This window comes from Sphaeramia orbicularis, chromosome 2 (genome assembly GCF_902148855.1).
Source record: "Sphaeramia orbicularis chromosome 2, fSphaOr1.1, whole genome shotgun sequence".
In the NCBI taxonomy this organism is placed as follows: Eukaryota; Metazoa; Chordata; class Actinopteri; order Kurtiformes; family Apogonidae; genus Sphaeramia; species Sphaeramia orbicularis.
The window spans coordinates 13,364,573-13,378,148 of NC_043958.1; the positions used below are offsets into that span (position 1 = coordinate 13,364,573).

At 37.6% G+C, this 13,576-nt stretch overlaps 2 protein-coding genes across 8 annotated transcripts; one reads left to right on the plus strand and one right to left on the minus strand.

Annotated features, from left to right (window-relative positions):
* Window positions 1–10: 10 nt before the first annotated feature.
* On the minus strand, window positions 11–2,741 carry LOC115433787 (gamma-glutamylaminecyclotransferase B-like). Of its 4 annotated transcripts, XM_030155297.1 has the most exons (3): window positions 2,671–2,741; window positions 1,102–1,637; window positions 11–29 (listed from the first exon to the last, which is right to left on the minus strand). In XM_030155297.1, the coding sequence occupies exon 2, from the start codon at window positions 1,611–1,613 to the stop codon at window positions 1,143–1,145; it is 471 nt and encodes a 156-aa protein (XP_030011157.1). In that variant the 5' UTR covers window positions 1,614–1,637; window positions 2,671–2,741; the 3' UTR covers window positions 11–29; window positions 1,102–1,142. The 4 variants fall into 4 exon arrangements, with proteins under 4 accessions (XP_030011157.1, XP_030011148.1, XP_030011162.1 ...); XM_030155288.1 differs by lacking the exon at window positions 11–29 and having other exon boundaries at window positions 836–1,637; XM_030155302.1 differs by lacking the exon at window positions 11–29 and having other exon boundaries at window positions 836–1,639; window positions 2,674–2,714.
* A 2,299-nt stretch (window positions 2,742–5,040) lies between these two features.
* On the plus strand, window positions 5,041–13,164 carry arl13b (ADP-ribosylation factor-like 13b). 4 transcript variants are annotated; one of them, XM_030155247.1, is made up of 10 exons: window positions 5,041–5,634; window positions 7,245–7,315; window positions 7,446–7,695; window positions 8,046–8,151; window positions 8,768–8,970; window positions 9,202–9,316; window positions 9,420–9,573; window positions 10,260–10,382; window positions 10,760–10,828; window positions 11,478–13,164. In XM_030155247.1, the coding sequence occupies exons 1-10, from the start codon at window positions 5,576–5,578 to the stop codon at window positions 11,552–11,554; spliced, it is 1,227 nt and encodes a 408-aa protein (XP_030011107.1). In that variant the 5' UTR covers window positions 5,041–5,575; the 3' UTR covers window positions 11,555–13,164. The 4 variants fall into 4 exon arrangements, with proteins under 4 accessions (XP_030011107.1, XP_030011103.1, XP_030011116.1 ...); XM_030155243.1 differs by lacking the exon at window positions 5,041–5,634 and adding an exon at window positions 6,158–6,369; XM_030155256.1 differs by lacking the exon at window positions 5,041–5,634 and adding an exon at window positions 6,159–6,369 and having other exon boundaries at window positions 11,622–13,164.
* The last annotated feature ends 412 nt before the right edge of the window (window positions 13,165–13,576 follow it).

The following is a 13,576-nucleotide window of genomic DNA, read 5'->3' on the forward strand; positions in this document are numbered from 1 at the left end:
ATTTACTATCCTTAATCCTTATAATATCCATGTAAAAAGAACAAAATAAATAAATCTATAAATCTGCAATAAAATCATCCGACGTCAATATTTTTTGTTTTTTTCCTGCATTTATCTCTTAAACCATGTAATCTCTGCTCTTAACAACCAAATGTTCAACAATATTCAGGATTCAAACTTTTTAAATGCCAGTTTTAATATGAGATGGCAAAAAACCTATTATGATACAGCCTGTTCTCTGTATAATACATGGTGGGGGTTGTGGCATTGTTTTATATCAGTCTTGGACATACTACAGATTAACAGTAACAGTGATTTCATTTCATATTTTTTGTGCAGTGCAGGGCCATCATGGCAAAAATGCCTGATTGACTTATATTGAAACTTTTTTTTTTTTAATCTCACATGAAAAATAATAATGCAATTAAATCAGTGTTGTCACTAATCCTTGACATGTCCAGCACTCTAATATAAAACAATTCCACACACACCCCACCATGTATTATATGGAAATATCTCATATTTTGTGTTGTTTTTTTTATAATAAAACAAGTGGCATCATGAATTCAAACTAGTTTTCAAAGGGTTGAAATCCAGAAAATTATTCAGTATGTTTGTTTTGAGCAGAACCAAAGTAATTTAAGGGATTTATGCACAAAACTGTGGAAAAAAAATATTGATATATGATGATTTCATGGCTTTTTTTGTGCAGTTTTTGGCTCAAACTTTCCCAGAGGGTGCAAAAAAGTTTCTGTAGTGTATAATAGACTTGTAAGAGTAACTGACATTAGATTCCAAAAATATGTCTAAGAAACATCACACAGACGCAGAGAAAAATAGAGATGTTATTGGTTCACTACCAAATATCTTCAGTTCTGCATCTATCCACTTTCTCTGGATTTTACCATTTCAGATCAAGACTAGATTTGATGATGACACACTGAAGAAAATCCACAGGATACTCACATCTGATTTATTAAATATATAAACTTAATCTAAAACCATCAGTCATGTGTTTTTCTTGTTTTTGTAATAATAATAACAATAATAATAATTAAAATCTAATTTCACATATCAGGTTGAAACAGAAAAAACCTATACCATCAGGGACAGACAGGTTTAGGTCCATTCTCTTAGTCTTCTTAGTCAGTCCGTGCTTCTCTGATGACATACTCCAGCCCGTGTTCTCCTTTTGCATCATAGCTTTCATATGTGGGCAGTGATGGCCAGTCTGATTCGTAGGTTGTTGTGCTGTAAATAAAAGCCTCAGTGATGCTCCCTGGTGCCAGGGTCTCTCCCTCTGCCGGCCCAACCCATTCCTTCACCTCCAGTTTGACCAGCGTTCGTTGGTATTTCTCAGGAACACTCTCAAAATCATCCAGGAATTTCAGCATCTGCTCATCCACTTTGTAGATCTCCCCGTGGACTTGGTTGCCCTGGCCGGGAATGTCGAGGAGGAAAGGGACGTTGTACTTGGAGGCGATGACCAATGGGTATCTCTCAGTGGTGCGAGCTGAAGCGAGGAACTCAGCTTTGCCATTAGTGGTGTCAAACATCCGGTAGTAGTTGGGCTGGCCCTTCTTCAGGGTCCCATAGACAAAAACACAAGTCATGTGGAGACGTGAGGCTAGATGCACCTGTGAAATACAGCACGACAGGAATGTTAGTGTTCACAGTGAATCACAACATTAACAGCTAAGAAGCCTGTTCCAAACATTTAAAACTGGTTTATAATTGTTCTGTAAACTACAGCGGCAGTATAATTTGAAGTGACTCCACTCTGTTTATCAAAGCATTCCTGTTGGATCTGCTCAGAATAAAGCAAAATGTTAATGCCAACATAAAGTTATGGATGCAGAGATGTCTTGTTTGTATCATAAAATCTCTCTGACTAGTGTTATTATAATTGAAGGCAGTGGTAGAATGTAACTATTAATTTTACTCCAGTTATACTTGTATAACTGTTTGTATTTTACACTACTTATCTGATTTGACATAATGCTGAGGGAGTGTGAAGCTCTCATCAAAATAAAGGTGGCTACTGAGAACAATTGTACTTTATTGCCAATAAAGTTGGAATATGATATTTTTTACCTCTTCTCATGAAATGATTCTAACAGTGTGACTTATTGATAATGTGTAACTGCACCTTCTTAAAAGTGATGTAATGTGTATAAAGTGTAATTAAAAAAAAAAAAAAAAAGAGGACTGTATCTAAAAACAGAATTATTCCAGTGTTACAGGCAATAGTGTAGCTTTCATATCTTCAATATTCATTTATAATGTATACAATTATAAAAAATAAATAAATAAAGGTAAAAACATGTACTTTCATCTTTGACACTCCATTTGAATTATGACTACATTTTAATGATAATCCTTGTGCAATATTACAGTTCAGGACTTTTGATTGTAGCAGTTGAGTATTTCTACCTATGGGGTTATGCGTGCTGTTGAAGAGTAAAACACAGGATACACTGAACGTTTCATGTACGGCAGACAACAGCACCCACTCACAACAAACACAACACACAACTATGTGGGGTAATATTTAACAGTGGTCACATACCGAAGGCTAAATGATTTATAAAAACACAGTATTTTAGTACCAGTACCACCCTTCACAGATGATAGGAGTTTCCACAAACGACATTATTAGATTAATCTTACCTTTGTGGATGTGAATGATCAACAGAGCACCTAGTCTACTGCGACACTAACACCGGTTCAGCTGGAACCGACAGGAAACACCGGACCGCGCATGCGCAATACAAATTCCTGAGAACCGGAAATCGGGATGAACGTCTCCAATAATTATATTAGGCAACACACACCGCACCAAAAAATGTAATTGATTTATTATTTAGAATTAATTGAGGTAAATATCCAACATGAACCAGTTAAAACAAAGAATAGTTTAAAGCTTAATTCCTAATATACATTAAATTAGAGTTGAATTCTTACTGGTAAACAAAATGAAAAGTCATTACAACGAATTACATTGTAGCTAACAGCCATAAAAAAAGAGCACTGCTCTAAGTGTTTTACGAGCAAACATTCACATTCACAAGTAATAATGTCCTGATAATAATAATACCAATTTTCTGTAGTCATTTTAAAATAAATAAAATAAATAAATTCATATATGTTTGGTGTATTTACCAGAGCTTGTAGTGTTGATGATTTCATTGATGGTATTATTCTTACTTTTTATTTTCATTGCTTTTATCAGGAATTGATTCATTACAAAACCTGATTTTATAACAGTTTGCATTCTTTTATTTTACACTGCAGTGATGGACTGACTGTGTATCTGAAGGTTTTTTGTTTGTATTTATGATTACTGATTTTGTGACTGTACGGCCATACAGCAAAATGTAGGACTGTGGTTCAAGGCAAATTCCCCATGGGGAAAAAGTCTATTCTATTCTATTCTATTCTATTCTATTCTATTCTATTCTATTCTATTCTATTCTATTCTATTATTATAGATGGAAAATAATCCATTAGAGCCATTAAAAAGCTATTAAACTAGGAATACTTTCATTGCTAGTGATTTAATAGGGCATGGCTGTTACAAAGTTATAATAATGGTGAAATTTGCACCTCTGGCTCCCCTTCGGCCAAATTAGCATAATTTATAAATACATAACATAACATATTCTAAAGTTATGCAACAATAATATGTTATTAAATATATATAACTGTTGCATTAAGAGGACACATAGCAGCAGTAATTTATACACATTAGGATTACACTACAAGGAGAGGAGAAAGAGATCATGATTCCTTTGACAAATGTTCTTAAAAACAAACATTTTTCATTTTGACTTTCTTATCAGGCTCCAGACTCACTTGTGAGTGCTTGATCAAATGAGATGGTTCAAGTTCATTCACTTTGCCCATATAAGTGCTTAACACACATTACAGTCTTACAGTAAAAAAACCCCTGCAGTCTGATTCAAGGCAAGGCAAGGCAAGTTTATCTGTATAGCACATTTCAGCAACAAGGCAATTCAAGGTGCTTCACACAGGACATTGAAATAAAAGAAACAAAAAGAAACACATTTAAAACATTATAAAAGAAACATGTAAAAGGTGATTAAAAACAGCAAGTAAGAAAACAACACATAAACAACACATAAAATCAAATAAAATAAATAAATAAATAAATAAATAAATAAATAAAAACACACACATATTAAAGTAAGAGTTGCAGTGTAGAGTTTCAAAGATAATATAAAATTTAAAAAGTCAAAAGCCTTTTAGTCAAAGGCAGCAGTGAACAGGTGAGTCTTTAACCTTGACTTAAAAGAACTCAGACCCTCAGCAGACCTGATATTTTCTGGTAGTTTGTTCCAGATATACGGAGCATAGAAACTGAACGCTGATTCTCCATGTTTAGTTCTGACTTTTGGAACACAGAGCAGACCTACACCAGATTACCTGAGGGGTCTGGATGGTTCATACTGGACTAGAAGGTCTCTGATGTATTTTGGGCCTAAACCATTCAGTGCTTTATATGCTAGTAAGAGAATTTTAAAGTCTATTCTCTGAGAGACAGGGAGCCAGTGTAGAGACCTCAGAACTGGACTGATGTGGTCCACTCTCTTGGTCTTAGTGAGGACTCGAGCAGCAGCATTCTGGATCAGCTGCAGTCGTCGGATAGACTTTTTAGACAGATTCAAGGTAAACATTAAATACTTTGCTTTAGTAGAATGGAGAGAAATCATTAACTGGTGAAGAAACAAGAAGAAATCAAACACTACTCTGCACTCTCTCACAAAACTCTGAATTAAAGAACATAAAAGAAGTAAAAGTGTAGAAATAAACTCAGTGTCAATGCAATTTTTTTTTTTTTTTAGAATTTTGACTAAAAGGTAAAGGAATTAACCATACGGAGAATTTTTGCGTTTCCTTTTTCTTCTTGTCTATTGGCTTGTTACAACTACAATCCAGCAGGTGTCCGTAAAGCAGCTTTAAGTTATTTGCCAACCACTAATAAAACCAGAGAAGAAGACGGACTCCGTGTGTTACGTAAGCACGTTCGCAGCCTAGCAGCAGTAAAGACGGCGTAAACAAAGCACAGAGCTACAAATCAGCTAACGCTAAGTAGCTAATATTTAATACGTAGCTGAGACAGGCAGTGTTTGCTATGAAAACATTATTTTTTTTTTTTTTTTAGCATGAACTCCATTTCGTTGGTGTAGCAACTGACATACCGTATTTCGTTGTGCTTAGACCAAAACCAAACGAGTTAACTAGCTGTTTTCATCGTCGGTTAGATTAGCTTTAGGTGCTAACGAGTCACGGATTTCGTACGTAAGAGTGAATGGTTAAGTACATATTTATTATATATGGGCAAGACGCGGAACTCACCATTGCTTATTGGGCAGTTAAAATCAGAAGGTGTGACGTATAACTGTTTAAAAAACTTAGATCGCTATGTAGCAATTTAAGGTAAAGAATCGAGCAGCTAGCCGCCTAGTTGTCACCACTAAACCGGGGCTGGATAACGGTGTGACGCTCCTGTCTAGATGACCACTTGATTGCAGTCATCTGGACTCTGACTGCAATGTTTAGCCTGATGGCGAATTGCTGTAACTGGCTGAAACGATGGCGAGAGCCTGCAAGGTGAGTAAAGAGGAAATCACTGACAGGTCATTTATAGAAACTATTCATTTAGCAGCGTGTTCTTAGTGTGGCTTGAACAAGTTTAACGGTGATCCAGATTGAGCCATCTCGATAATGACAGATGTTTGCACGTTATCTTGAACAAACATATGAAGCAGACATGAAACTAAAACATTGTCAAGCTTTTGTTGGGACTCGTAAGTCCATATGTTGTCCTGCAGTGATCATTTATATATGTCGTGTATAGATGGTGTTTAGGGGTTTGTTTAACTACTTTTATCACATGTTGTCTTTTTATCTCAGCTATATTCAACAGTGCCTCCCCTCTTCTATAATTCTTAGATGTTGTCAGTCTCTTACACCTTCAGATACCCTTTGCAACTGTAGGCAGAACATGTAATACACTGACTGTGCAGCAACAGGCACAGCAAAATGTAACCATAATCACTTAACACACGTGGTACCTGTGAGGCATTTGATCCTTTGGATTTAGTGAGAAATCCTCACCTAATCCGTCAGCCAGGTCTGTTCAGTGGGTCGTTTCCCTTTGGTGTATTGCTGCGAGAGGTTTGTCACAGTGTGGTCAGAGGGTTATGGGTTAGTGGACAGGGACAGGCCAGTGTTTAACTGTTTTGGATATTCGCAATAAGAAGCTGCCCTGATGAAGGCCAGTTGGCTTCAGAGGACGGTGAGATGGATAGTTCGGTTAATGTCCTTTCGGCGCAAGTTTCAAAGTTAAGTATGCAGCCAGGAAATGAGGATGCATTGTGTTTACATTAATGGTTTGGTGTTGTGCTTTGTGTAGTGTTTCTTATTCTCAGTGTGCTGTAAATAAGTGGATTCAGATAATTTACTTTTTAAATTTTTACCATGGTACAAGGTTCAATGTCCTTTTCAATAAAATCCATACTGTTGAATTAGACGTGACTTTGCAACTAGCTAGTGCATGTGGTTGTTGTGCATCTGTCCAGCTGTGCAGATTGGCATACAGGGACAAGTGAGCAACTGAGCAGAGATGCTATCATTTATGTTAATTTTCCTTTAAAGCACAGACCATTATGTTTATCACCAGCAGGTGATGGCAGAATGGGCCACTTTGTCAGCCCAGTCAACTGTAACTCAAATTCCATCTTGTATAATTTAAATGGTTTTAGAAACACAGATGGCTTTAGGGAAATTTTCAAATTTAAAACCATACACTTGGTTTTAACACTATGTGTTGTTTGATTAAAACATACGGATAATGATATGTTCCTTGAAGAAAAGCACAGTAAAACCCAATTTGCCAGTTTAAACAGGGGCCTAATTCTACACTTTAGAACCAATATCAATATAGTATGTCAGTGTGTTAGAGTGTTACTTATTTATGTTAGAGTACCACCTGACTATTAATGACGCATTCATTCCTCTTAGCAGATCTCTGATTGCGTTGGTCATTCAGATTATTCTATGGCTTATCTGTGCCCATAAATGCGTCATAAGGTGTAATGCCAGTTAGCCTGCTTACCAGGTATTTGGATGCAGAGCACCAGAGGTCACAGTCGAAGAAACTGCTGGTCTTAACCTGAATGTGTACATATATTCACTTTTCCCTTTTCTTCTCACAACAGAAAGGTGACACTGGTGATGGTGGGGCTGGATAACGCTGGGAAGACGGCCACTGTTCGAGGGATACAAGGAGGTTAGGGCCTTTTAGTGAATGCGTACATATTTTCATCATGTTCATTTGTTTGAGCGACAGATGATTTACTGAATGTTTGAGCTTCGACTCTCTTTGCTAACAGGATTTGTATTTATTTAATCTTGTTCAGAGAACCCCCAGGATGTGGCTCCTACAGTGGGTTTTTCCAAGGTTGACCTAAAACAGGGAAAGTTTGAGGTGACCATTTTCGACCTGGGTGGTGGGAAGAGAATCCGAGGAATTTGGAAGAATTACTATTCAGAGTCACATGGCGTGGTGTTTGTTGTGGATTCCAGCGATGTGCAGCGGATACAGGAGACACGGGAGACGATGGCCGAGGTTCTGCAGCATCCACGCATCGCTGGAAAACCAGTGCTAGTGTAAGTGCCAAACATCTGCTGCAGATGTGCAGAAGTCCTCTGGTGCCCAAAATGGAGAAAAAACTGTTAGTCCTAAAAGCCAGGTTGTTGCTGACTTAATCCAGTGCAGGTTTAGTTGCTTGAATACAAAGCACAGGTTTGGGCTCAGAAGGTTTTAAAGCTTTTTACACGTATGCAGGCAAGGTTTACAGTCACTACAAGTTCAGATAGTCAAGCGCTTCTCTACAGGGAGTGAAACTAGTTTGTGCAGACAGGAGATTTATTTATTTGCATTTCTTGAATGATAAAGTCGATACTTTTTTTTTTTTTGTCAGCAGCCACTGACATTTTATTTTTCCTCACTACCACAGACTTGCCAACAAACAAGACCAAGAAGGAGCACTGGCTGAAGCAGACATCATTGAGAACCTGTCATTAGAAAAGCTTGTTAACGAGAACAAGTGTCTTTGTCAGATCGTAAGTGTTTGTGCACCTGTTGGGGAACGGTAGTTGAATGACATTAAGGGCATATGGTTTAACTGTGGTTTCACCCATATTTAGAACTAGAGACTAGATCTACAAGTGATCAACTTCCAGGGTGTTCCAAGAAGAATCAGTTATCTGAGCAAGCCTTAAAGTGCCTTAAATAAATATTTGACAGGTCTTAAAAACTGACTGGATTTAGTGCTTGGTGTAGGCTGGATGAAATGAGGCCTGCTGCACCATATGGAATAAAATGCTTTAATTAGGGAATTTTGGTATAAAGTGATTAGAGTTGCATGAGAAGATGAGACAAGCTGCTATTACAATCCACTAGCAATTGTGACCCAGCATGCCTCTGTATAAAGCTTCACCATAATCTTGGAAGCCTCGTTGCAGTCTTAATACAATCTTATAATCATATGTGAAATGTATACAAAAATGGCATAATAATAGCAGATATTCCTCCATCTTTGTCTTTTCTTTTTCTCATTTAACATGTTGAATCATGGAGAAATCCTGGACTGCACAAACACATGAATGGAATTTGACTTTTTGATTTTGTGTTCTATAGTTTCATGATTTGATCTGTAAATGTACTTTACTGCTCTAGGAGCCGTGCTCTGCAGTTCTTGGTTATGGCAAGAAGGTAGACAAGTCCATCAAGAAAGGCCTTAACTGGCTACTGAACAACATCGCCAAAGACTACGAGGCCATTACTGAGCGTGTGCAGAAGGACACAGCTGAGCAGCGCGCTCAAGAAGAACAGGACAAGAAAGAGAGGGCAGAGAGAGTACGGCTGGCACGAGAGGAGAGGTGACTGATGAGGAGTGATGAATAGAAGTGCAACAGCCAGAAAATGTCCTTGATTTGTTTTTTCTTTTTTTTGTTTGAAAAATAGCTTTAATTTAAAAAGTAATCATTCACTGAATGGCGGAAATGCACATTTTAATTAAATGTGACCTCAGATTATTATTTATGAATGCAGCATTGTCACTAAGATACTGTATGTGCCATTATGCTCAAAGGTTAACATCTTTTTCACAGAGCGAGGCAGGAACGAGAGGAAGCAGAACGAGAGGGCAGACAGCTCCAGGAAGAGGAGCCTGATGATGAGAACATGCCCAACCCCTTCCAGCCAATCGGCAATGTTATCACTGAGGTGGGTGTGTCCGCTGAACCCAGACACCATTGGATAATTCATTGCTTGGTTTGACCCTCTGTAATAGAGCTTGTGTTAAATTGACTGTCATGTTTGCACTTAGCATGAGGACAAAGAAACGGCGAGAAAAAGGCAAAAAGAGCTGCAGGAAGGTGGGACCAACAGCCTGAAGGCAGATGGAGATCAGGAGGAGGATGAGGAGGAATATGAGGAAGAGCCAGACGACACAAGACAAACACCAGAAAATGCCAGTTCAGGTAACTGCATTTTTAACCTGCATGAGTTTAAAACCAGCCCAAATCTCAAAACCTCTAGCTTAGTCCATAACATGCATTTGGGAAATGTTGAAGTATACCTGTCAGATTTGTACTTTAGTGCTTGGATAAATCTACCACACTTCACACACTCTACAAACTCTTTAGTAGTTTTGAAAACGTGTTTGGTGCCAAGATGTTAATTCAAAAGTGGTGTAAAAATGAAAGAGCCTTTACTCGCATTATGTAGTAGAGATTTACATCATATGGGAAAGAAAGTCTGAAACTGGTGGTAAATGGAAACCTGTTTTAGAATGAGAAAACAGATTTTATATAATTAAACTTTCACGGGTAGAGAAAAGTAACAAGGATCAGGCTAAGATGTAAGGAAATTTTAAAAAGAGGTTGCTACTTGAATTAAGCAACTGACTGATCTGTTTTCTATAAAAAATAGATATAATTACACAGTAGGAAGATGGATAATTTATTAAGGAATTAGAGGAACAGAGGGATTTTGCCTCTACAGTCCAGTGATGAAAGGAGAAAAGGTAACGCAGTAAAGAGATGGAGTGATCATGCTGTAGCTTCTGCTTTTATTTCACCATTAGTGATGTGATTTCTTTTGAACATCAGAGTAATTTTGACCAAAGAATATGTTTGAGCGTTATGTTTTGTGTTTGTTCTTTCAGCTACAATGGGGGACCAAAGTAAAAAGAAGACGAGGAAGCTGCACCTGAAGAGGAAGCACCGGGTGGACCCTCTGAGGACAGAGGACGCTCCAGTAGAGAATGCCACCCCCCCACCTCCCCCAGGTCAGTGTACTCTCACAACTGATGCTAAAGCTAAATGACTGTAAATGAGGCTGTTGTAACGGTAAAGGATGATCAGTTGCATTTTATCTGAAAAGATTAATAAAGATTCCTAAACAAACAAAGACTATTAAAAGATAATTATTGTATTTGTTCAGTACCTTTTTCATATGGTGTTTTGTTTCTGATCTCATGACTGAAAATGTGAAAACACTTCTGTTTTATCACAAAAGTTAAGACACTAAGGTCAACTGTATTCCAGTGGTGTAACTGACATAAACTACATTCAGCTGCTGATGTGAAGAGGGAGTCTGAGCATCACTTGCAGTTTTTTTTTTTCAGGTTTGTCCTGATTAGTCTTTCTTTACTTTGTGTTTTAGTGGGATGGGCCACACCCAAAGCTTCTAGGCTGCCAAAACTAGAGCCACTCGGGGACTCGAGACATTCTGGTAAAGCTGCGTCTGAAGTTTAGTTGTGCTCACTCCCTCACTGTTCGCTCACATAACCTCATGCATTACTTTGTTTGTTGTTACATAGCGTTTCACTCTCTTACTAACTTATGTGTGGTATGGATTAACTTGACACAGACTCAGTGTTTTCTCGAAGCACAAATTATTTTTAGTTTTTATTCCTTTAGAAGAATGAAGGTGCCATACATATTTTAAGTTGTAGCTCAACATTTCAGTGCTTCATCGCAGTAGTTGTGAATTGGGTATGTGGTGTTGCAGAGGGAACACTGAACTCTGTCTGCCTTAAGGTGTGAGTTGACTTTTAATTAGTATCTCAAACCCACATCACTGTCTGTTTTTTTTTTTCTCCTGCATTTCACCAGGCTTGTGTTGAATGTGTGTGGATCCTTCATGGTGGCAGACATCTTAATCAACTCAAAGGCTTGTCTGTGCATTCATCCACAGTTTACCCCAATTTACATATCTCATCTACCTCTGTGCAGCGCTTTCCGCAGCTGATGTCTTTCTTTTGTTGCTTTCAGTATTTTTAAGTATTCTAAGTTGAAACGCCAGATGACAATGGCTGTGTTTTCATTTCAGGATTCACTGGCTGTACTGACATAGTCCAACCTTTTCTCCCTTTTTGCAGACTTTTACAAGAAGCCGCTACCACCCGTTGCAAACAGGCCACGGCCTAACGGCGACACTCATGACGTCATTTTTTAGACCTCCTTTATTAATTGAGGTTGACTCTCCACCAATCACAGCTCTCCCTTTTGCTTTCTGTTTCAAGCAAGCGGTGTATAGACAAGCAAACACAGATTGTGGGACGTGGCAGCCAGTGAGTGCGGAAGTGCAACGAACACAAAACGTAAAGGATGGTCAGATGAGCAGCATGGGAAGTCAAGTCCTGCTCAGAAGCTGAAATCCAGTTTCACGGACTGACACAGTTCAGAGTGAAACGAGGAACCTGCTTGAACTAATGCAGTTGTTTTGACAGTCAGGTTCCGTATCCACTTGACATAGGCACGCCATGTGCTGAACTCTTGTTGCTACTGTAGACTGAAATTTTATTTTTTATTGTTAATATCAGTATTAGATGGTTTGGACTCCATTTGTCCAGCTGAAACGGCTTTTAATTTACAAAGAATGTAATTTTTTCTATCATAACATTATGTCTGTTTAGGTTTGTTACTGATTAATGGATTTGTACACACACAGCCATTAAAAAAAGACACTTCTGTATTTCTCTACATATATATGTATATATATATATGTATATATACATATATTTTGCACAAATGTGTAATTTGGACAAAGTTTGACAGAGGGATGTACCCGAATGTTGATAAAACTGTAGATGTCTTAAGTGGTTTTTCACAGCTCAGTGCATTAAATATAATAATTTTCAGGTTCAAAAGATTTCCTTTTTTACATTAACTGTGTGAAATGAGGATGAGTCACAGTTGAACACTTGCAAGGGGAGGTTAACAAAATTGTTCTTTGAGGGGAAATGGGTGTAGGTTGGATGTAATTTGCTACACTGTGTTATTCGTAAGAAATATGTTACTTGACACAATTGGTCAATTTTAGCTATGTGACATTTATCCCTTTTTTAGCATCCATGAAAAAAAAAAAAAAAGAAATGATCTGTGATGTCCTTTTTAAGTGGTACTCCTCATGAGTCTCTTGCCAGCAGTCACATCATATTTATTGTGAAAGAAAAGAGATAAGTGCATAAAAATATATTTGTCTTACAGGGCTACAGATTCTTTATATATATATATATATATATATATATATATATACTCTGCTGTTTACACTACGTTTCTGTTTCCAAAGTGATATTTCTCTTGAGGCAGGAATCAGGCTCAGACTCACACCCTCTCAGGTGGCCCTGAGGTGTGTGCCAGCACTGTTTTTGTTGTTGTTACTGTTCCAGCTTTTCCAACTTGTCTTCTGCCTCCTCTTCACTTTGAAAATATCTGAAAATGGCTTAAATTATATCTCAAAAAACCACAAACAAACCCTTGGAACAGCTCATTGCCCCACTTAACTTTATCTGTGTTGGAAGAGTTTGCAGTGGGACAATGAGGGAGCAAAAAGTAGGAGAGACACTACACCGACTCCTGGAACAGCCAATACTGGATCACAATACGACAAAATAATGTGTAGCACAAAGTAAACAACTGCTGTACTGAACTGAAATATCACTTTTTGAAACATTCCTGTCTTTTAACTCTTAACTTAATGAGGTAGATGTTCAAAACCATATTTTTTCTACACAGCTTGACTTTTGTAACAGCACAATTAAAGATGTTTAAATATCTTCCTAACTCTGCAGAGTCCATTTGTGTTTGTTTTTCTGTACTGCAACTTTGCCTCAAGCAGTTGTCACTAGTATTAGATTTGTTTTTCTTTTACTTTGGGACCAATGTGAACATGACTTGGTTCATTATTCAGCACCTGCCGAGCGCCCATGTCATCTACTCTTGTGATGTGTTGATGTTTATTTGCCACTCATGCTAATGAATCAACACTTTTTCTGTTTTTTTTTTTTGTTTTTTTTTGACAACTTTTTCATTACTCTAAGGAGTCACAGTTTAGTCACGCACCTGCACACTCGGCTATTTTCTTTCTTTTTTCTTTTTATTAAATTAGATGGAGAAGTTCCAGGATTTAAAGGAAACAAATCAATCATCGTCATAAACCCTTCATGTTGGACACATGAAAGCGTATATCAGAAAT